At 39.4% G+C, this 24,085-nt stretch overlaps 1 protein-coding gene across 2 annotated transcripts in view; it reads left to right on the forward strand.

Annotated features, from left to right (window-relative positions):
- Positions 1-24,085, forward strand: part of ADCY8 (adenylate cyclase 8 (brain)) — a 283,450-nt gene that overhangs the window by 229,869 nt on the left and 29,496 nt on the right. For both annotated transcript variants that reach the window (XM_011968626.1, XM_011968627.1), the window contains 2 exons: positions 320-492; positions 18,849-18,927. In XM_011968626.1, the coding sequence (XP_011824016.1) occupies positions 320-492; positions 18,849-18,927 (252 nt within the window). The remainder of the gene's footprint in view (positions 1-319; positions 493-18,848; positions 18,928-24,085) is intronic.

The raw sequence follows: 24,085 nt of genomic DNA on the forward strand, positions 1-24,085 counted from the left end.
AAAAAAAAAAAAAAAAAAAAAAAAAAAAAAGGTAGAATCTACCAACATAGGATGGCCTGTGTGGGGAAGAAGAAGGCAACAAAGATGAAACCAAAGTTATTGGCTTGGGAAATGCTGTGAATAGTAATGCCATAAAGTAGGGCTTGGCAGTAGGCAAATGAAGAGTTTGATTGATTTGGGACCTGTTGAATTACAGGAGGCCTTGAGACCTCCAAATGGAAACTCTCTGCAAATGTGTGTAAGACCTACCAGCGTCCATGGCTAGGAGAGGGAACTGCTGCCCCCATTGAATCTGACCACCTGCATTCTCTGTTTCCAGTACTTTGTCTTCACGGGGGTGTTGGCCATGGTGACCTGTGCAGTTTTCCTCCGTCTAAACTCCGTCCTGAAGCTGGCAGTGCTGCTGATCATGATCGCCATCTATGCCCTGCTCACCGAGACAATCTACGCAGGCCTCTTTCTGCGTTACGATAACCTCAACCACAGTGGAGAGTAAGTGCCCCCCATTGTGAGTCCAAAGTGTGCTCAACTTTCTGCGGGAAGTGGAATCGTTGGGAAAATGATACCCGCCACATTACTGAAACTTAAGGCCTGATTGGATATTGACTTACATCTCAAATCAGGCATTCTGTAGTTTACAAGTCCAAGCAAAAATCCTGACTTTTCAGTAGTATCATTTATGTGAATTACAGATTAATTAATCAAAGTTTGGACTAAATAGTAGCTCAGGTCTCCTCCAAGTCTGATAATTTGTGATTTCTTCAAATTTAGTGGCTCCAATACTTGCAGGATCTATTTATAATTTGGTTGTAGCAATCTTAATAATAGTAGCCACTGTGTATTAAGCCCTCATGCTCTCTCAGGATAGTACAGTTGGTCCTGCATATCCACAGCATTGTGGATTCAAATAACTTCAGATTGAAAATATTTTTTTAAAAATTACAAACAAAAATAGTACAGTATAACACCTATTTACATAGCATTTACATTGTATTAGGTTTTATACGTAATCTAAGGATGATTTAAAGCATAGGGGAGGATATGTAAAGGTCATATGCAAATATTATACCATTTTACATAAGGAACTTCAGCATGCATGGATTTTGGTATCCACAGGGCTGATGCCGAGAGACAAATGTATTACTGTTGAAATATAGAAAAGTCCGAAAAAGAATATCTTACCCAGACTCCTTAGAGAAAAACAGCCCAAGGCAAGGCTAATGAAAGCCTAAGACAGTGAAAGTGAGGGAAAAGAGAAGTGAGGAAGAAAAGGATGAGAGGCAAATGCAAGTTACCACTACATTTTGCTGGCAACATGGGCTGTGAAGAGATTCAGCTGGTGCCTTGGAAAATCCACTCACAGAGCCATTTGAAATGTCTCTGGGCAGGCTCTAAGGTGGGAAAAAGTGTCTCAGGACAGAGAAAAATATGTCTGCTGGCTCCTTCCCTCTCTCTCCCATTGGCAAGAGTTCCCTTTTTGCATGCACCTTCTGGTGACATCACTTGGCCCCTTTCACAGCCACTGGGGTAAACAGACCCCACACAAGAAGTGATGGAAGCAGCCAGTCCAGGCTGATTGGTCTCTGGTATTAGAAGCACACAGGACTAGCTGAGGCCAGAATAAGTGGCCAACAGTCAAAGGAAAAGAATAAGGTCAAGATAATCCAAGAAGGCTAAGAAAATATGCCCAGAACTGATAATATGAATGTCCATGAACCAGTCCCTGGAAGTAAACAATGCTAACAATTAGTCATATTTTCTTACGCATTTTTAAAAGGATAATGTGTTTCAGATGTTGAAATTCCTTTCTCTAGTATTATTCTCCTCTGTCTCCTCAAATCCAACTTCTAATATACTTAATATATATCCTTCCCATCCAGGTTATATATATAATATATATACACACATATATACACACACACATATATACACACACTCATATATACACACACATATATATACATATAGCTAGGCCTGTATCTATAAATTATTTATAATATTTATTTTGTTGTGATGTAATATTACCTTTCTAGATCCATCTAGGTTGATATATACGGACTTCATTTTAGTTGTGGTCTGTACATATGAAATAATACAAACATATCAAAATATGTTTATCCTTTGACCTATTAATAGAGACATTTAGGTTGTTACCAGTTTTCCCTATTATAAAAAATGCTTTAATTACCATAATTGATCATATCTTCTGGGGTGTAGATATAAAAGCACGCTTGTTGGATTGTAGGGTATCTGTATTTTCCACTTTTTAAAATGTTGCCAAATTGCTTTTCAATGTGACTGACACGATTTTCCTCTTATAAGCAGTGGTCCTGTTGCTCTCATTCCCACCTATACTGTTAGATTTTTAAAATACTTGTTAGGTTGAGTGTGCATTTTATTGCACTGTTTACATTTGTGCTTCTCTCATTATGCATAAGCTTGTGCATCTTTTGTTTGTTTATTGGCTATTTGGGTTTTATTTTATGTGAATTGCCAGCTCATATCCTTTACTCAGTTTTCTATTGGGTTATTCATCATTTTCTTGTTGAATTTGTAAGAGTTATTTTTGTTTTTAATTAACAAATAATTGTATACATTTATGGTATAAACATGATTTTTTGATCTATGCATATGTGGTAGAATGGCTACATCAAGCTAATTAACATATGTATTACTTCACATGCTTTTTGCATGTGTGGTGACAGCACAGAAGATCTACTGTCTTAGCAATTTTCAAGTATACAATACATTGCTATTAACTATAGTTGCCATGTTTTACAACAGAGCTCTTGAATTTATTTCTCCTATCTAAAATTTTGTATCCTTTGACTAAAATTTCCTCAATTTCATGTCACACACACACCCCTCAAGTCTCTGGTAACCATAATTTTTCTATCTGCTTCTATGAGTTCAAAATTCTTAGACTCCACATATAAGTGATAACATGCAATTTTGTCAACAATACTAGGCCTACTAGTAGTGACCCTGTGCTCAATTTGCTCATAGGTAAAGTGAAATATACATCATCTGTCTGTATTAGTCAGCTCAGACGGCCAATAACCAAAATACCACAGGCTAGTATAAATACCAGATCTTTATTTCTCACAGTTCTGGAGGCTGGGAAGTCCCAGACCCAGATTCTAGCCTGGCTTATTTCATTAACATAATGTGATCCAGTTTCATCTATGTGGTAGCAAGTGGCAGGGTTTCCTTCTGTTTTAATGCTAAATAGTATTCCATTGTGTTCATATACCACATTTTCATTATCCATTTATCCACTGAAGAATAGTTTCAGATTGCTCTCTCATGTTCATTGCAGCATTATTCGCAATAGCCAGAATATAAGAGTTCTTTATAAACTTTAGATACTAATGTCTAATTTACATGTGTATCAAGCATTTTATGTGCTTTATTTAATCTTCAGAGTAACATTTTGAAGAACAAAGGCTAAGAGAAGTTAGCAATTACCCAGGTTCACATGGCCAGTAAATAACAGATCTGTATTCAAACTTACACTCTCTTTGGCAAAATCGTCTTTGGCCATTCCTCATTTTCTAATCCGTGTACATAAGTTTTTATTACTGCATTTACCTCACTGTGTTGAGGTAATTAATTTTCATGTCTTTCTCTTCCATTAAAATAGGAAATTTTGAAGACAAGGACCATTACTCGTGTTCATATAGTAAGCACTTAGGGTTATCTGGCAAGGTGTCCAATTAAATATTTGTAGAATGAAATATTAAATGATTCAGTGACTGAAAGAAGCATTAACTCATTTGGAATCATATTACATCATTGATTCACAGTAAGCCAACTATCATTCACAACCCTTAGAATTTTTTCTCATTATTGCCCTTATAATATATGCTCCTCAACCTATAAGCACAATTTCTTTTGGATTTGTGTCCTACTTCGCATTTAATGTGTTTTTTTTCTATTTGCCCAGGTAGAAAATGTGTTTTTTTTCTATTTGCCCAAGTAGAAAATGCTTGTTCCAAAGCATTTAGTGTTTTTGTCTTCTCATAGTCTTTATTAGGTATGTATTCCAACTGATCATCAGAAGATACTATTTCCACACTACCTATGCCTTGTTGACTTCTTAAAACATAGGCAAAATACTGGAATGCATTAATGCATCGTAATTCAGGTTAGAATTGAGTTCTGGCACCTGTTTCTACTCGTCAGTGGGCATGTTTTTAATTCAGAGAGGCAATAAAATAGACTTAATAAGAGCATCAGTTTTGCTGGTTCTAGCAGCACCTTGTAGGTGATGTGCTGGGAGGGAGTCTCCCTCACAAACCCACCCTCCTTTTAGTCTAAAGTTTGGAAGAGACAATGACAGTGAAGTGGCCACACTGTCTAGGGTAGATACCCAAGGTTCATCATCTCATGCCAGGAAAATTTAGGATATGGACACACATGGGGAGTTTAGGAGTGGAGATTTAATAGGCAAAAGAAAGAGAAAGGAAAACAGCTCCCTCTCTATTGAGAGAGAGGAGACTTCTGAGAGGAAAGACTGGTCAGGGCAAATGCATCAGATTTTATAGTCAGATTTGAGGAGATAGTGTCTGATTTACACAGGGTTCACAGATTGATTCAATCAGGTATGATGTCATATCATGTGGGGAAAGCTGACTCCTCCACCCTAACCTTATTATGAAAATGGGCTTGCCAGTTGACTGGCGCCATCTTGTCTGCTCCTTACTGTACACGTGGCTGACAAAGAGAAGGGAAGATGGAGCCACCATCTTGAACATGATTGGCACAATGTCAGTACCTATGTCTGCAGCTTGATTTTACAGGCTTTCCTTTGTTAGAAAGGAAAATAATTTGGGGCTGCTTTTCATTAAAAGGAAAACCTTACTGAGGACTTCCATGCCCTCGCTATCTGCCTTAGTAATTTCTTCTTAACTCCTATATCATTCCTCCCTTTGGATTGGTAACCCTAACTGCTGTTAGTGGTGTTGGACGACAACGCTTTCTGGCTACTTCCTGCTGAAAAGGGCGTTGTGTGAAGAACAGCAGCTAGGGCTCCTGCTGGGGTCAATCTAAGAGTCCTTGAAAGAAAGGCACGTTCATGCATGGTTCTGTCTGCAGCACCATTTGGAGTTTGATTACTGTCAGCCATTCTGATGGGTTGTAACACTGGTTTACCTCCACCAGACGTTGCTGAAATGTTAATATAGAAGTAACATTCCTTTTAGGATAAGTGGCATTGGATTTGGGTGGCTAGAGTCACTTTAGTGTTAACCTTGGCTAAATCTTTCCTGCAATTATTAATCCTTTCATGACTACCACAGGCCATCTAAGACACACTTAAACTTTCCAACTTGTCCTAAACAAGTATTTTTTAAACAACAAACTATTCTTTTTAGCACAAGTATTGCCTTCCTTATAACCCTTTAACGACTTCCACGAACCATCTATGACATGTTTAAATCTTCTGACTTGTCCTAAACATCCTTCTTTTAAACAACCAACTATTGTCTTTAGAACAAGTATTTATCATACAAGATCCTTTCTTACATAAAATCTCTTTCCTTTATAACCTTCTTTGCATAGCCAGGGTGTGACATATTACCAAACCCAACAAGGAGGTCTAGCAGACTCAGTGATAGTAAAATTTTCATGTTTCCTTTCTGTTGGTAACTATTATCCCTGCTATAAGGATAATAATTAAGCAAAGTACTACAGCAATGGAAAATCTCTGATATTCCAGTTAGAAGTTGCTACAGTATATAGTCTCACTGCAAATAGATTGAGTATAGCAATTCCCACAAGTGTGACGTAGTAGATTATTTCCATCCAAAATTTTACTTTCCAAGATATAGAATGTCCTTTTGGGGGTCTATGAAGTTCCTTGGTTTTATTTTTCCAAAAAAAGAAACCTCTGAGTTATGGGCACCCTACTCACTTTCACTACCTGGCAGAATTTGCAGTATAATTGCCCAGAACTAGCATATTGATCTAGATTTTTACATTACCCATCCTTTTTTATTTCTTCCAAGACCAGGAGACCGCCACTTGATTCATAGGAATGAGCGGGGTCAGTCTGAAATGTAGGCAAAAAGCTTAAAAACAATAAATGAGACTAAGATTTAGTGACAAATGTTTGATAAGCTTTGGAGCATAATTTCTCTCTCTAGTCCTCATTTTTGGTAAAAACAAATTATGAATGAACTTTAGTCTTGTTCTTGGCCTGATTATTTGTATTAAGTGCAGGAAGAATAATTATTTCTGTATAGTCCTTTTGGATTGGCTTTGATGGAACTCTGTTTCACAAGGAATCTCAGATAAGACCTTTTAAAGCCAAGCCCAGTCACAGGTTTGGATCTTCAAATACCTGTGAGTTGGGTGATTCTTTTCTCTTAAGATCCCATGATAAACTTGGAGCTCCTGGACCTGTTAGAAGGTGACATTATTTACTGACCACAGGTTAGGAAACCTGTATGGGGCAAGTGTAGACAAAGTATGAGGCAGTTCTTCCCATGGGACTTTTATTGTCTCTGCAAGTCGAGATTGAATTCTTAAAGGGAAGCATACCCTTCCGGTCAAAACCTTGATAAAATAACCAGTTTTTCCAATCGTGTCCTGTTGCAAAGGAAGAAAATGGATTCTTACTGACCTTACGCAAATGACTATATTGCCGTAAGTTAAGAGGACTCACAGATATTTTCCAAATTCTAGAGGAACCAGGCAGAGAAAAAGAAACATGCTCCAAATTTTGTTCACAGGAGTATAACTCACACAATTATTAAAGGCCATAAATAGTTCAGAATAAGTTCCCTTGACTCTGAAAAACAAAATAAGGGTCAGCAATGTTCCAAGCAAAAGTCAAAAATGTTGTTTTAGCATTCTGAGTGCAGTCCATTTAGTTAAGTCTTGTTATGCTTGATATTCGTGGACATTTCAGTTCTTCATGAATCCCATATGGTTTTTTCTTCATTCCAATGTTACAACATTCAAAACTATTAAAAACCTGCATTTGTGAATACCTGTTAAAGTCGTATAGCTTGATTATAAACCACCTTTTGAGAAGGAACAAAGCAAGACAATAATTGTCTGTGAATGACAACATTTTCAGGGTAGTTACAGTTAAAAACATGACTGACAAAGAAGTTTAGTTATCTCCATAGTTTACAATAACTTTAACTAAAAAATATTTAAGAACTTATTTTTCTTTAAGCCAGTCAATTAGAGCTATTTATATAGACATTACACACAACACATATATAGTGACACAGACAGAAGATTCAGCACTCATAAGATTTTTCATTTGCCAGTTTCTTAATTTGATTAGTGGATTCAGGGTGGAGCCCTTGGAGGAACAGGGTCACAAAAGCATCCTTTTCTAGGGCATAATATGCAGTCACAGCTGAAGACAGACAGATCCCCAAAATTAAGGGTGCCATTTTGTACTGGATCTTAGATCCCCAAAAGGAGGGAGATTCTGTGGGAGAAGACAGTGCAATGCTCCTACCATGCATTTCATTGCAAGGCAACCCGAAGACAATCGGCTTACTTTGTAATCAGCCCATCCCCCTTTGGAGTCACATCTCTCAGAGGAGAGTGGGAATGTATCCACATCTTTCAGGTGACAAACAGCATGCTTCTCTGATTCAAACGTACAAAGGATTAAGTATTCCTCCATAACTGCTATTAGTCATCCCTTAAAATATATTTCCCACCTAGTTATTACACACCAAAGCTCTCTCATAATATGAAGTAATTTGATACCCCTAAAACTCAAAACTGTCAGATAATACAATGGAAAACAGAACAGAGCTTTTGATTTTGAGAGGGAACTATCTGCTTTTAATTCCTGAGGTTTCATGAGGAAAACAGAGGGATTTTTTTCCCCAAAACAGGGTCTATGGCACCTCTCTGTTTTTCCCAAGGAGTCCCAGGCTACTAGAAGTTATCTTAGGGTTTCTCTTATGTGCATTAAAAGTAGCAAGACAACAAAATGAAGAAAAATAATCCAGTCAACCGAAAAGAAAAAAATAAAAGTTTTCTTCCAGGAAGACAAGATCGAAGAAGAGAAAAACATAAAGGCCTTTTAAATATACCTGTCACTTGGATATCCGCTTTTAATTAGTCTGAGCGCTCTTTAAGAAAATCTTTTTAAATCCCTTGTTACTTAACTTTAGCTACACCAAGCAGTTAACATTTTCAGCTTTTGAAGTTTATAAAAAGTAACCTCCCAGGTGAAACCAACAAGCCTTAATTAGGTTATGACTTAACCTCAAGTGTATGAGGTATTTTTAAAAGTGTGATAAGCAGCTTTACAAATGTTATTGAAAAATTGTGACTGAGACAGTGAAAGAAATCTAACCCAAACAACTCCATTCTGTTTCCAGTCCCCAAGCTGTCCCTGCCCGTCCCTGGGGTAGGCCAAACCAACTTTGGGAGAAGCCTGGTTTACAGTTCACAGTCCAAAACAAAGATGATATCAGCCCCTTCCTAAGATATACTTCCCTCTTGCCTGGGAACCAGACCAAGAAACTAGCCACAAGATTAGAAACCATGGCTTAGGAGTCACACAGCTAGAGGCTGCAAGATTTTGACCCTCTCTAAACTGCTCTCAAGATAAGTGCTTAAGATATTTTGTAAACCCTGCCCTTGATGGATCAGCACGCCCACCCAGATCAATAAACTGGCTTATCTGAGCTTGTGGCCCCCACTCAGTAGCTGACTTAGTACAGAAAGACAGCCACCATTGTAACATGGCAGAGACTAAAACAAAGTATTGCCATTTGATTACAGGTCATGTTCCCAAGGACATGAAACAAGATGAGAGCCTGTAGCCAAGTTTGTTACTGATCATTTTGTTGGGCTGGATTGAACAGCAGGCTTACGGGGTCCTGGGTCTGCATCCTAACCTAAGGTACCCTTCCTTTTGACAGAACCCTAAAGACACACAAAGCACACCAGTTTGGCTACAGCTTGAGACCAGCATCGCAAATGCCTTTCTCATTAGTTAAAACTTTATGGAGAATATAAACAATGATTCTTATTATCCTCTTTACCAGCTTTCACAGGGAGAGAGAAGCCAAAAACTTGACTGGTTTAAAAAAAAAAAAAAAAACTTTTACCCTTTTGCCATCATGTCAGGCCCCTGGACGCCCTTCCCCCTAGCTCAACTCTAAGCAAAGCATTTTAAAGTTTGGGGATATTAACTTTTCTTAGTTTGGAGGAATATTATAAAAGAAGAGATAGGAGCTTTTAAACCATGAAGGAAGGAAAAACACCATAGAAAACCTGGGGGTTCCAAAAAGGGTTGTCGAGAGGTACTGATTCTGTTCCTATTGGGAATGGTGTTTCAGGGGAAACATCTTGAAAGGTGTTTCTTTGGATTTCCTAATTTCTCTTTTTCCTTTTGGCCTACCATAGGAGACATACTGCATATCTCTGAAATTCTGTGCTGCCTGCAGAGTTGCCTGTTTTTCAGCTGCCATTAGGGTTTGGCTTAAGAGCAGCATAACATCCCTCCATGAGAGGTGAAACATCAAAGTTTTGGGAGGCTTCTATATACGTATCAGGGTCATCAGGAAATTGGCCTAAGTCTCCCTTTATTTGCTAAGGGAGACTTCAATGATAAGGGAACTTGAACCCTGTGGCATCACCTCCATTGGGCATTTCCTGTAGGGATAAGAGCGAAGGTGGGGGAGTGGGAAATTTTGGAGATGGTGGAGGTGGAAGAGCTCGTGGCATGGTTGGAGGTGGCCCCAGATACAGTGGACTGTAAGGACTGGGACAACCAATAGCTGCCTCATATAGTTCCCCCAGAAGTTGCTTTTCTAGTCTTGGGGAATCATTCCTCTTGGGTCTGCCTGATATGACTACTAAAAGGGCTGAGTTGATTTTGCAGTGAATGCAAAGGTCTTGTAAGAAGGCCATGCCCTTGTGCAAAAGAAAATGAGCCACTTTTTCTTCAAAGTCTCCGGGTCAAAGGAGTTCTTATGCTTTAGAATGCACTCCAGAGGGGTGCAAGCTGAAGACTGTCTGTTACCCATTTTGAAAGAGAGGTGAGAAAAAGGTGTCTCTTTAGGCTCCTTCCTTTTGGTATGACCCAGGGTGGAAGGGAAGACAGTGGGGGTATCCTCCCTGCTGTTTTCCCTCCATGGCTCCTGGGTCCAGGCACCTTGTTGAATGTGCCACCTGTGGTTGCAGGCATGACCTCAGCCATGGAACCAGAGGAACTAGGTGATTGGGATTTGTCACGCTCACCCATGCAACTCTAGTCCTCCGCCTGTGATTTCCCTTTGACTTCCTAGACTTGTGTGATCTGCCTGCTTCCCCCACCAAAACAAAATGGATCTCAGGAGAGACTATGTGACATTCGCATCTGGGCAACTGTTGTACTTCCCCCCTTTATAGAGGAAGTGTGCTGGTTTGAGCTCTGTATCCTGCCATTATCACCTGCGCTAAAGTGTTCACCCTCCAAGAATGGTTCTGGTTAACTTCCAAACTTAAAACCCCCTTACTAAGTAAATACCATTCTAATTGGAGGCATAATAGGTGCCTTAAAAGAATGTAGGGACCAAATGGCCATTTATCTGCTGATGGGACAGTATCAAGACTAAAATTTGGTTTCAGAAGATATTTTACTCCTAATTGTTGAAGGCAGAATTTTCTCATTCACCAAAGCAGCATAAAGCCTGGTTTTTAGTAGGGGTCACGAAAAGGGAGAACTGAGAAGCTAGGGTGTTTCAGAAAAAGACCGACAATCTGCCTCATGGACAAGATCCCTCTTCCACTAGGTGGCGCTGTTAACCTTGAAATGCCACACGCTTTCCAGACCAAGGGCAGAGAGAGACCTGGAAGTGCCATGTGCCCTCCAGACCAAGGACAGAGAGAGACACTCACTGTGGGTGGGGAGGGACCCTCTGTTCCTCAAAAATCACAACTACACCTTCCCTTGAGCTATATGCCCGGTTACTATGACATTCCCTAATTTTGCCAAACAAGATTACTTCCCTGAACTGTAAAATTTTCCCCACACTGCATACACAGAGAGGATAGGAGACATGGTTGTCTCAGACAGGAAAGGAGGAAATTACAATAGGAAAGTTGGAGATCCTGTTGCCAACACCCCATCAGGCAGTTGGAGGCTGGGGTCAGTTCAGAAGCCTTTGGATAACCCCAGGGGTTAGCCCCAGTCAGAAATCCTCAGTTGCTCCAGAACCTCTTCCAGCCCCACATGATGGCTAAGTCCTCCATGAAAGGAAGTTAGTTCAAACATGGCCAACATGCCCAGCAATCCTTGGGTGCTGGGGGATTCTCCATGTTCTCCCCAGTAAGCATCATATCTGAGTCTTTAAGAACGGCAGCAACACTAACCATATTTTTAACTGGCTGACAGATGCCTGTTATGGATTTGATTTGATTTAGTTCTAAAATGGAGGCCAATAGCTCTGAAATGAAGGGACAAAGTTGGAGTCCACTCCTCTACTCACCATTTCAATGAATGTTGTATCCCAGGTGAAGTCCCCAGTATGAAGCAGCTACATTGTCTGGGGTAGATACCTGGGTTTGTTGTTTGCACCAGGAAAATTTTGGACACAGACACACACAAGGGGTTTAGGAGTGGACGTTTAATAGGCAAAAGAAAGAGAAAGGAAGAGAAAGGAAACTAGCTCTCTCTTTAGTGAGAGAGGGGACTGCCAAGAGGAAAGACTGACCAGCAGCAGATGTGCCAGATTTTATAGCCAGATTTGAGGAGGTGGTGTCTGATTTACATAGGCTCACAGATTAGTTCGATCAGGTATGATGTTTACATAGAGCATGGGGAAAGCTGGCCGCCCCAACCTAATCTTATGATGCAAATGGCTTTCCAGTTGACCAGCGCCATCTTGTCTGCTCCTTACTGTACATGTGGATGACAAAGAGAAGATGGTGCCACCATCTTGAATATGATTGGCACAACTTGCCAGCATCTGTGTCTGCAGCTGGATTTTACAGTCTGCCCTTGTTAGAAAGGAAAATAATTTGGGGATGCTTTTCATTAAAAGTAAAACCTTAATGAAGACTTCCATACCCTCACTATCTACCTAAAAAATTTCTTCTTAACTCCTATATCGACAGTATTCATATTACTCCTCTGCTTCCAGCAGAACATCAAGAACGTATATTTTAATTCAACAACATATCTTAAGATCTACTGTGTACCTGTTGTTACAAAGAAGGTGCTTACAAAAGCAACAAATACCACCTCTGCCTTTTGTTTTGGTATCTAGCTGCCCCCTACCCCATCCCACCCCACACACCCACAGCTTCATTCGTGACACTGCTTTTTCCACTCACTGGCATCTGGGGGCTAAACAGCATGTGTAGGGGCTTCTCAGAGGTCTCAAGGTTGCAGATAAGCCATGGTTACCAAAATAATCCTTGCAAGATTGTACCAATAATGTTAGATGTTGAAGGCATTTCAGACATAAAATATACTACCAGATGAGGCTCTCACAAATGAGAATGAGTTAAAATAGATAATACATAGGAAAACACTTATCTAAAAGCATTTGGAGGGAATTAAAGAAAATTGGCACTGGCAGAATCTAGAAGCCATGTGGTGGGGAAAAGATTTTTTCCGACCTAAATTGTTTCCGTTTGATCCCCATTTTTTTATTACATTGGAAAGGTTCATTGGTCCACACAGTCCTCATAAATAACCAGAATTGTAAAGACTGATGATAGTAGCCATATATCAATTTTCTCTCATGTGTATACAATACTTAATAGTTCACGTCTCCTTCTAACTTATAATCTCATTTAAACATCTTGATAATCTTTTGATGTGAGTGCCATCTTCCTCTTTTCAAAAGTAGGAAGATTCAGTATTCTTTTAATGATAGGGAAACTATGAACTACTAGTATATGACAAAGCCGGCTCTGGAATGCAGTTCTTTATGTCAACCATGTTCAATGTACTTTTCACTGAACCATTTCCAGTCCTACTGTCACGTTTATACAAGAATATTTAGAAAAGTTAAAATAAACCTAGGAGGTCTCCAACTTTGTTGCCATGCCCAGTACTGTGGCTGAAAGATCCTGGGGAAGTAGTCCTCCAGGATAACTTCGGTCCATGCAGCTGAGTCTCTTTAGTGTCACAGGATGACCGCCTGCGTGGCCACTATGCTGACGAATCAATAATGAGGCAGAGAGACAGAAAGACCAGGCACAGACCACACCAGAGTAAATCAGTCAAGGTCTGCACAATTAAAAAGTAAAAGTTAGGTCAGTATGGGCAGGACACAGTGAAGAGGTTAGCCACATGCTTCAAAGACGATTCAAGATTTCCATCCTCAAGTGCCTCATCAGTGACCATACTGTTGCAGAAAACAATGTCTGCATAAAGACACATCAGACTTTTTAGAAGCAGAACTGATCTTCTCTAGGCTCAGCCTTAAAACAGGAACTTTTCCAGGCTTATGATGGAAACTACTTAACTTGGGCCAAGTGCACCTCATCAGTCTCAGTTACACAATACAAAATATGAATACAAATCATAGGGCACAGTACACTTGAACTTGGGTACACTTCCCATCCATCATCTCCAGCCTTTCAAGGCAAATGCTACATTTCCAAATTTAGTGCCACAAAAGTATAATTAAGATAAGTGATGCAGCTCTTGCTACCCAATCATGAAAACAGACACCTGCAGTTTGTTGTATAACACATCAGTGTTGTATAACACATCAGTCCTTCCTACAGAGAGGGGTTGGTTAATAGATACAAATTTCAACTAGATAAGAGGAATATATTTAGTGTCCTATAGCATTGCAGGGTGACTATAATTGACAATAATTTACTGTATATTTTTAAATAGCTAGAAGAGAGGATTCTGAATGTTCAAAAACAAAAAATGATAAATATTTTAGGTAGTGAATATGCTAATTAACGTGCTTTGATCATTACACAGAGTACACATGTATTGAAATATCATTCTGTGCCCTATATGTACAATTATTACATGTCAATTAAAAATAAAATTTAAAAGAATCAAGAAGGTTTTGGGATGCACAAAAGGATTTTAAACAATGAGAAGTTGGGGTTGTTCAAAAGAACACTGTCTGCTGCAACTAAAGGACTAGATGGGGACAAGAATGGATGCAGAAAGACTATTTGGGAGACAACTGCAATGGCCAGCTTCATGCACATGTGGCCTGTGTATTCACATAGGGCTGTGCACTCAGAAGGGCCTGGCTTTGTTTAATGCCCTGCTCTCACCATCTTGAAATTCTCTAAAAAGAAATTTCAAGAAACCCCTGCATTTTCATTTTACAGTGAGTCCACAAATTATTGAACCAGTTCTAGCTATTGCATTAGTCCACATGAAAGAGCAGGGTCGATAGGAGGAATGAACAACCAGGAAATAACCTACGTGTAGGGTCAAAGCCAAATAGCATTTGTCCAACATCACATGACCTTCGTGAATGCATCCATGTATCCATGCAATACACATTACATTCAGGGCTTTTACCAGGCCCTGCAGGTTCATAGATGAATAAGGCATTATTTTTATCCTTTAGGACCTTACGGGCAAGCAATTATAAGTAGGTACATAGAGGAGGGCATTGTAGCTACTGAAAAATATCACTGAGATCTGTATTGATAGCTAGTCTTCACTCTTCGCTAGCTAGTTAAGTTAAATTATTTAACATCTCAGTCTTGGATTTTTTTTTTCTAGAATGGGGATAATACTATCTTAGTAGGCAGAATGTGTAAAGTAGTTATTAGAGTATGGCATAAAATTAGCACTTAACAAGTACAATCATTATTATGACAACAGAATAAAAGATAAATTCAAGCTGAATGGTTTATTATGAGTGTCATAGAAGCAATTCGGAACTAATAATAAACTAAACATTCGGGGTCAAATGTGCTATAATGAACATGCTGAATTTGGTGCCTAAGATATGAGTTTTCATCCTGGCTCCGACACAAATGAGCTGTGTGACCTTGGGAAAATGACTACTCCTCCGTGGGCCTCAGTCTCTACCTGTAAAATAAAAGGCTTCAAGAGATATTACATTATGTGTGGTGCACATAATATGGAATAGAATAAATCTGCTAAGTGCACAGTGTAAGGTACTTAATTACTTGAAATCATTTTCATAATTTTTACTAAGTCTGAAGTAGCTTACAAAACAGTATGAGAGCTATGCAATCCTAAATATGTAAACATACTTTTTTGTATGGGGTAAAAGGAAATGACATTTAGTTAACTCCAAAATGTTAACCATTGTCTTCTCTGGGTGGTAGGCTTAAGGGCAATTTTTATTTTGTTATATGTGCACTTTTGTTAGTTTCCAAACTCACTATAATTAGCATAAATATTTATGTAATGCATAACACTCAAATATTAATTTTTGTGATACATCAGATAAGATGATCTCTAAAGACTGTTATAGCCCTGAAAATTACATTATGCTACATGGGTTTTCACTTAAGGATGTTCCTTTCTATTAGCATAAAGAGATGGTAGTATTAACTCAGTGATTTTATTAATACAAATAAATTAGTTGAACATGTTCTTGGTTTTAAGTCCCTGACAACCAATATCAAGCAAAGCATTATAATACAGTACAGATTTCAGTCATTTGGCTCTCTTTGGAAGTTCTTTAAGGAATCATTGAAACTACAAAAAAAAAAAAAAAAAACTTTCTAATTTCAAACCACAGTTCTTTTGGGATGCTCCTCAGCCTGGCTGACTTACTATCATATTCTGCAGTCTCTGCTCAGGCTATTTTTTCCCCATCTGAAATTCACTGAATGACTCAAAGATTGTTCATAATTTTCTTTTACTTTTTCTTCTGAGTTTAGTCATCTTTCTATTTTTGTTCAATCACTGCTTTCAAAATAATTCAAGAGGTATTTGTGTTTTCTCTTGAAAATGTGTTTCAAATGATAAATTTCTGGGCTTAAAAAAAGTCTTCTGTATGGCAAAGCAAAGGATATCCAAAGTGCCAGGCAGAGCAGGGGTTTGGGAAGAAGTCACAGGGGGAGCTGAACGTAGGACGTGCTCATTCAAACTAAGTAATGTAAGCGAGTGACTTCTTAAAGCTCCACCACCGTGAGCAAGATGATGTGCCAGGTGTTTCACAGGGTGGCAAGGGGGAAATGTGGGCCAGACATTGTGCCAAGCACGTTACCATGATTAACTCATTTAATCCTCACAATTATAGAGGTGAACACTATTAGATACATTCAACTGAGGCTCAGAGATGTCAAATGACTTTTCCAAGGTCAAACAACTGGTCAGCAGAAAAGCTGATATTGGAACTTGGATCTTCATGAGTCCAAACCTCATGTCTTTCATCTTTTTTCAGGAGTCCCCAAACTTCAGAGGCTAGAGGATTAAGTGACATGAAAGAATAAAAGGATGGAACTGCATTGTGTCTATGTCCTCAAAATAAGCCTGATGGTGACTGTGGATGGCTGGAAGGATGGAACAAAGGATGGATGGAAGAAAGAATGGATGGATGGATGGATGGATGGATGGATGGATGGATGGATGGATGGATGGATGGATGGATTCATGGATTCATGGATTCATGGATTCATGGATAGATGGATGATTCCTCAGCCCTAAAATGCAGGGTGACAGTGTGTGGCTCACAGTCCAGCTCTCTTCACTTTAGCACTCACAGTGGACAGCTCTGTTAGCACTCTCTCCTCCTGAGCCTACATGTGGCTTCAAACATGATATATGACATTTATTTTTTATCCCTATACTAGAGACCTATAAACCAGCAAGCTAAGCAAAATAGATGTCCTGTACCTAGAGAACCCATCCTACCTTTTCCTTGTGAAGTCTTGTCTTTTAGGATTCAGCTCTTCAGCCTTCCCTGAACACCCAGCCTGGGTTGCTTTTTTTCCCATGTATTCGTGTTGCAACAAGGATGTACCCTTTCCATGGAGTGTATCATATTATAAAATTATCTGCGTATTTGATTACTTCTCTTAATATTTCGAGGACAGAGACAATGTGCCTTCTTCATCTCTACATCCCAGAATATTATGCCTGGTACACAGTAGATGGTCAATAATTATGTGCTTCTCTGGGGCTATAGAAGCATAATAATTAGTATCATCTATTGTTAGCATCTTTTCTCCAAGGTATTCACAGATTTGACTCTTGTCCCAGCCCACAGAGTTATTTGGTTCTCTTAATCCTCATATGCATAATACCTCCATAAGAATGTACATTTTCACTCCTAAGTCCCTGTCCAATCCTGATGAGTTGAACTGTGCCCGGCCCAGTATAAGCTGGGAAGTTTTTTTTAGCATAAAGCTAGACGAAAAGCTGGTCTTGGCAGTTGGTGCTAAGCCCCCATTTCCCTGAGCCCTGGGCTGTTTCTGCTGGTCTCCAGCAAGAACAGAAAATGGAAAACTTGAGATTTCCCTGGTATAACACCTTGCTGCGTACTCTACTTCTCCCTCTAGACACTGTGTCTCATCTCTGATGGCTCCGTTGTTTCCTTAAGCCACACCAGAGTTACTTCTGAGTGAGTTCCAAGTACATCTGTGCTTGTGGTTGGGAAGAGATTAAACAAGGGAGTAGCATGATCCGGTTTTAGTAGTAAAAAGTATTCTGGCAACCATGTACAAAATAAACTGTAGACAGTGATGTTGGGAGGCTGTTGGAGATCATAGTGGCCATGTTCAGGTGGTGGAGGGGGACATGGGAAGAAGCAGATGGACTGGGGATGTATTTTGGTGGTAGAGGGTGCAGGATTTAACTATGGGTTAGATGGGGCTGAGGTGATGAGGATTGAATCCTAGTTTTGTTTTGGCTTTTGGCTTAAGCATCTGGGTGAATAGATGAAGGGGCATTACCTGAGATGGAAAAACCTGGGGGAAATAGGACACCAGGTGATGTAAGGCAAGTCCCGACATCCATGGAGATGGTTGTACTTGGGCATTTTCAAAGGGACAGTTTATTTCCAGTTCCAATGTTGCTTCCACTAACCCTTTGCTTCCTGGCCTCCAGCTTGTCCTGAGGAAGACCTCACACTGAACCAAAATGAAAGGAAGCATTCTGAATCAAACAGCAGCTTCCCTGGCCACCTTCTGAATTCCTTTGAAGTCTGAAAGTCACGTCAGTGTTTAAGTATACCCTTACCACTGACCATCATCAGCCGCCTTTCCATGTGGTCTCCTAGAGAGCCCGGGAGAGCCCAGGACAGAAGCACTCCAGCCTGTGCCCTGACAAAAACTGCACATTGAGACTTGGGGTTTGCTCAAGGAAGAGAGGGCACAAAAGAAACAAAGGCTTTATCAAAAGATATAATAATTAAAAGGGGGTAACAATAGTCCCCAACTTATAGAACTGATATAAGGATTAAGAAAACTGATATGGGAATTAAAATAGTGTTCAATTCATAGAATTAATATAAGGATTTAAGCATGAAAGCACTCAGGATTGAGATTGCCACATAGCAAGCATTACACCCTGGTCTGTTAAACAGAATGTTTAAAAACGTGGGGAGGAAAGTTGTTTGTCTTCACATGGATTTTGTAATAGGAAAGTATAAAGGCTATTTAAAATCTGTAAAATGTGTTTTGTGCATAGAAGACATTATTATTAATGTGAGTGTACCATCTGGACGCTAGACTCTAGAATCTCTTTCACCGTGTGTGTTCTGGGTCACCTCATACCCTTGGGGATCAACTGGTTTCTGAATTAGCCAACGTGCAAACCCTTAGAGCAGCCACTATCACATAATAGGTGCTGAAAAGATGTGTGTTTTTCTTTTTTTACCACTCATTTCTGAACCTCAGTTTTCTCATGGGTCTCCTTGAAGTCCCCCCATGGTTATCAGTGCCTTTTTTTCTTCCAACAGAGATTTCCTGGGGACCAAGGAGGCGTCGCTGCTGCTGATGGCCATGTTCCTCCTGGCTGTGTTCTACCATGGACAGCAGGTGATCTAACATTTTGCTCTGACTGCTCTGTTACCCAACATTTCTTGTCTCTGGTCTCTGCTGCTCTTTGCAGCAAATAACTTTTAGCTGACTGTGGCAAGTTGTGATTCTTAATGAATCAATTCCTAATAAAGACCACCTAATGAAAAACAAAGCTGGAGAAGATCTGGCAAACAATGTGGTTTTGGTGACCTTTGGATATATCTCTTTCAAAAAATCATCTAGTGAAAGAGCTTTCAATTTCTGCCTAAGACAAACTGGGATCTCTCCCAATTCTGTTGCCTGGATGAAATTATTACTACAAAAGTTGTGTACTATATTAGGTAAACATTTAGGTTCAGCTGAGCCTGGATTCTAATCACAGTTCTTACTCTCAGCAGTGTGTGATCTTGGGCAAGTTACTTATCTCCGTGAGCCTCAGTTTCCTCAACTCTAAAATAAATCAGTAATACCTAAATAGGGCTGTCTTGAGGAAGCATTTGAGATTATTGTGTGTAGAATTTTGTGCACTAACTTGCATTGTTTCTAGAAAAGACTTCATTACAGATCTGTCCTAATTATATACAATGCCTGCCATATGGGTTCCACCTTCCATGAGCCCTTACTCTTTACCAGAATTGGGAGCGGGCACTGTGGGCAGAACTGTACAAAACCCCAGCACTGGTCCAGTCTCCTGGAGTAGAGCTGACCCCAAATAATGCAAACATGTTGTGTGTGAAACAGACTTGGCTAGGGACTTCGAGAAAGAAAATTATTCTTCATGGGAGCATCTAGGCAGGACTCTCAAAGGCCAGTAGAACTTCTTCAGGTAGACTTCAACCCATGAATGTTCATCGCTTGGGGAGATTTTCACCACCTGGTAGAAATCAGGCCCTGCCTCCCTCACCACTCTTGTCTGGATCTTGGTCCATCTTTCTGTGGTCTGTGTGTACTTCAAAAACCATAACCAGAAAAGAAGGAAAGCACAGCAAGGAGACTGTCAGCCAGGGCAGAAATAGAAACACATTGCTGGGAAATCACCATGGAAACAGAGGTAACGAACCCTGAGAAAACAGGAATGAAACAGCCCAAAACCCCAAGAACACAGAGATACATATTTAAAGTTATTTGTAATAATGGGGATTGTACAGTATAGGCAAGAAAAAATAGATAATATTAAAACTTGGCAAGTGAAGGAAATGAATAATTAATATTTATTGAGTTCCTACTATGTGCCTAGCACTTTCTCTCTATTCTCATTTAATCCTATCAACAACCTGGAATGGAAGTTATTATGACTCCTGTTTTATGGATGATGAAAGTAAGGCTATTCAGCTAGTAAGCAGGAAGACTAGAATCCAAATCCTGATCTGTCTTCAAAGCCTACCCTTTCTACTTCACTAGGCTGATCAGAGCAGAACAAAGACGCTGTGTGCATACGAACACAGTGACCCAGGGCACTGCATCCTGCAATATGCTTTCACTTGTTTTCCCATTTTGCCTGAATTTATGATGAAACACTAGGCCAAGTGTCAAAGGCTAGCCATTTCTAGAATTCCTGTTTTTAGGTCTTTCCAGCCATCTATGAGGTCTGGGGTCTTGTCTTCTGCTCCTTGACAGCTTTCATTTCTAGGGGAGAATGCCTTAGTCTGAAATACAAATGACAATCCATTTGAGAACTATGAAGACAGATTCAGACAAGTCCATAATCCTACAGACAAACATATGCTCACTCAATTACACAGGTTTTAAATTGACAAGTAAGAAATCCCCGAAAATAGCTGAGAGAACAAGTTCTGGGTGAGGGTCGTCATTCCATAAAAAGAAGACTGGTTCTGTCTCTTCTGTCACCTTAGGGAATTACTTTGTGCCCTGTCAGTGCCTTCCTCAAATGGTACCCTAATAACATTCAGATTTGATTTATCCTATGCTCCGCTTATCCTGGAAAAGCAGATAACCTAATTGTATTAAGATTATAGGTAAAGTACGAGTATGTAACTATTTAGTGAGAGTCTGAGTGACTGGGTTTAAGCGACATCTGATATTTTTCCCTTTCATTTTTAACTTTCAAAGGGTTTTGAAATTATATAATCACATCTCATAACTATAGCAGTTACAAGTACAGGCTTTGGAATTGGGCAGATAGTATTCAAACCCCAACTCTGCCACTTAGTAGCTATGTGACTTTCAACAATTTACTTAACTTTCTGATTTTCAATTTCCTCACCTGTAAAATGGGTATGATAATAACAGGTTCTACTTCATCCGGTTGTTAGGGTGTTATATGAGAATATAATTGTAACATACTTATTCCAGTGGCTCCCACATATAATAAGTTTTCAAAATTGATAGCTATTAATATTTTACTTTAAAAATAAGCCGATGACACAAACAAGGCAGGTGATGTTAGCCATCTAGTCCTAAGACAGGAACAGAGATTGAAGTCCCCTGAGGTCACAAAGCCTGTAAAAAACGCCAGACTGGAACAGGAATCCAAATGCTCAAACTCCTAGTTCGATTCTGTTTCCTCCATGTGCCACTGCCTCCCTGTGATAGGGGTGGCTTCCTGCAGGGTTGTCTCACTTCAAGTGTCTCTATCTGTAGCATCATTTGGGGTCCTGTTAATCTCTGATCAAGCCTACCCACTCCTGGGCTTGCTCCGTTTCCACCGGTTTCTCCTTGTGACTCAGAGGCCCTCTAGTTTTAATAGGGGCTGAATAATGCCCATTGATGCCTGGTACGCAGAAGCGTCTGGTGGGGGCATGTGTAATTAAACATCTCCAGAGGAACGGAGGTGGTTATGTAACTGAATAATTGGAAATTTTCATCTTGCATATATGTGGAAATGATATGCCAAACACTTCCTCCTCTGAGGCAAGTGAACATTCTGTACGTTGAACAGAGAGAGCAAACAATCGGGTGCCTCCCACCAGGTGCCTGATTCACTAGCAGCCCTGGAGGTTTGAGCTTTGCCTGGGCATCTTCGTTTATAGCAGAGGAAGCCACGCCTCCACAAGGAGAAAGAGATAAATGAGGTCCTATCTCTAGTAACTTCTGGGTGTGATAAAGGCAGGCACCGGAGATTGTGGGGCTCAGAAGAAAAGACTCAAGCCTTGGAACCAAATATTCTTGCTTGAGTCTTAGCAATTCCACTTCAAGAAAGGGTGATCTTGAGAGACTCAACCTTCCAGAGCTGTCATTTCTTTCTTACAGTTTATTGATTGCATTCTCTAAGGCATTTAAGAGACTCCCCTGTCCTTTGTTTTTGTTTTGTTTTGTTCGTACTGTATTTATGTCTAGAAGCCTGGTGGGATTCAGGTTCAATGATTTCTGCAAAATATTTAATTGGTTAGTTTTATAGACTACAATTAGGGGGTACATAATGTCTCCTTATCTTTTTGTGATGTTAGCAGCTGCTTATGCTAATCGCCTATATTCACTTATTTTATACAGTGATATGCTAATCCTATCAGTCCTCCATAATTTATTAACTGGCATACATTATTAAAGAGAACCATCTCCTCACTATTTGTTACCTGGAAGTACAATTCATCAAGCAAAAATAAATGCTGAATTTTTTCCCTACAAGTTTGTTTTCTATAAGATTCCCCCATAAGTTTTTTCCCTAGCATCATTCAGAGGTGACCAATGAGGTTCTAGTTTTTAAGCGTAATTTTGAATCTATGCATTTTACCATATTCTCTGTGTTTTGATTCATTGCAATTATTAGTCTTATTAAGCTAAATGTGTCACATCTTTGACTAGTGGGAGCTCATTCAAGTTGGCTTTTGCATCGTTTTGACATAATCCTGGTAGTCTCTGATAGAATCCTGGTTTCTCATGTTAAAAAGTCTTCCAATAAAGTCATTTACTTAAAACAAGACATAATTAAAGGTACCTAAAATTTGGGCACCTCTGAAAAGAATGGGAATTTTTTTCTAGGAACTGATATGTAGAAACCATAATCTGGACACTGGGAGTTATTGCTACTAAGTTTCGTTGTTTCTAGAACTTGATTTCAGTGGGCAGAGCTAGAAAATCTATACATCATGAGTTCACAGTGTGATACTTCGATGTCATAATGAGGACCACAAGCTTTTGACTCAACTTCATCAATCTTATATCTGCAGCTCCCTTTTCTCTTCCCCAAAATTCCAGTTTTAATGACACCTACACAGTTACTCATTTACTTTATCTTGTGATTCACTATAATAGTCTAAGTACAATAATACACTTGTTACCACCTATAATATGGTTATTGTAAACAGTTTTGACATTCGTGTTGCGCTCTTTTTATCCTTAGGGTATTTCCCTCTGGGAGCATGTCATCAAATTATTGTGCAAAACAACATCTGATATAGTTCCTCTCTGGGTAGGCTCATTTGTTTGTCTGCTTGGTTGGTTGTTTTTACAGAGTTTTTTGAGAATAGATTTAGTTTGATAATTAAGTAAAATATTGGAATGATTCTATAGTTATTTACTTAAAACGAGACATAATTAAAGAAGTTTAAATTCTATCCCTATTTTCCCACACCATTCCCTTCCTTTGTCATTACCTTTATAAAAGGTAAAATGGTTTCTATTTTAATACTTTAATAAATTAATTAAGAAATATGTGTGTGTGCATGTATGTGGATAGAAAGATCGATCTTCCTTAGATAAATGGTAGCATACTATATACACTTTTCTCCTCTTGGAGACCAGTTCCTCAAAGTATGGAGAGATAGTCTTCATTTCTTTTTAATAGCTGCATCATGTTCAATGATATTTCTGTACTAAAGTTTATTCAGCCAACAAAACGAACATTTGGTTTGTTTTCAGTCTTTGTTATTAAAAATTCTGCTGAATGGATAACCTTGGGCATATGGTCTTTTCATACTTTTGCCATCCACTGAGACTTTAAAATTTTTAAAAGAGAAAATAAGCTATCTGAACTGTCTAAGCCCTTGAAATCAGGGCAGCTAACCATGTGTGTACCAGGGCAGCATGCTGTTCACATCAACAGTTAAAGACTGAAATAAGGACATACCCAGAACTGCAGTAAAAACGGGCTGTGAGATCCTTTGGAAAGGACACTGTGCACCTTCTTATGAGAGGAGAGGCTAGGACAAGAGGGAACCAATGTATATTGAGTGCCTACTATGTGCCATGTGTTTATCTATAACTTCCTATAATGCCT

This window comes from Mandrillus leucophaeus, unplaced genomic scaffold (genome assembly GCF_000951045.1).
Source record: "Mandrillus leucophaeus isolate KB7577 unplaced genomic scaffold, Mleu.le_1.0 Scaffold851, whole genome shotgun sequence".
Taxonomy (NCBI): domain Eukaryota; kingdom Metazoa; phylum Chordata; class Mammalia; order Primates; family Cercopithecidae; genus Mandrillus; species Mandrillus leucophaeus.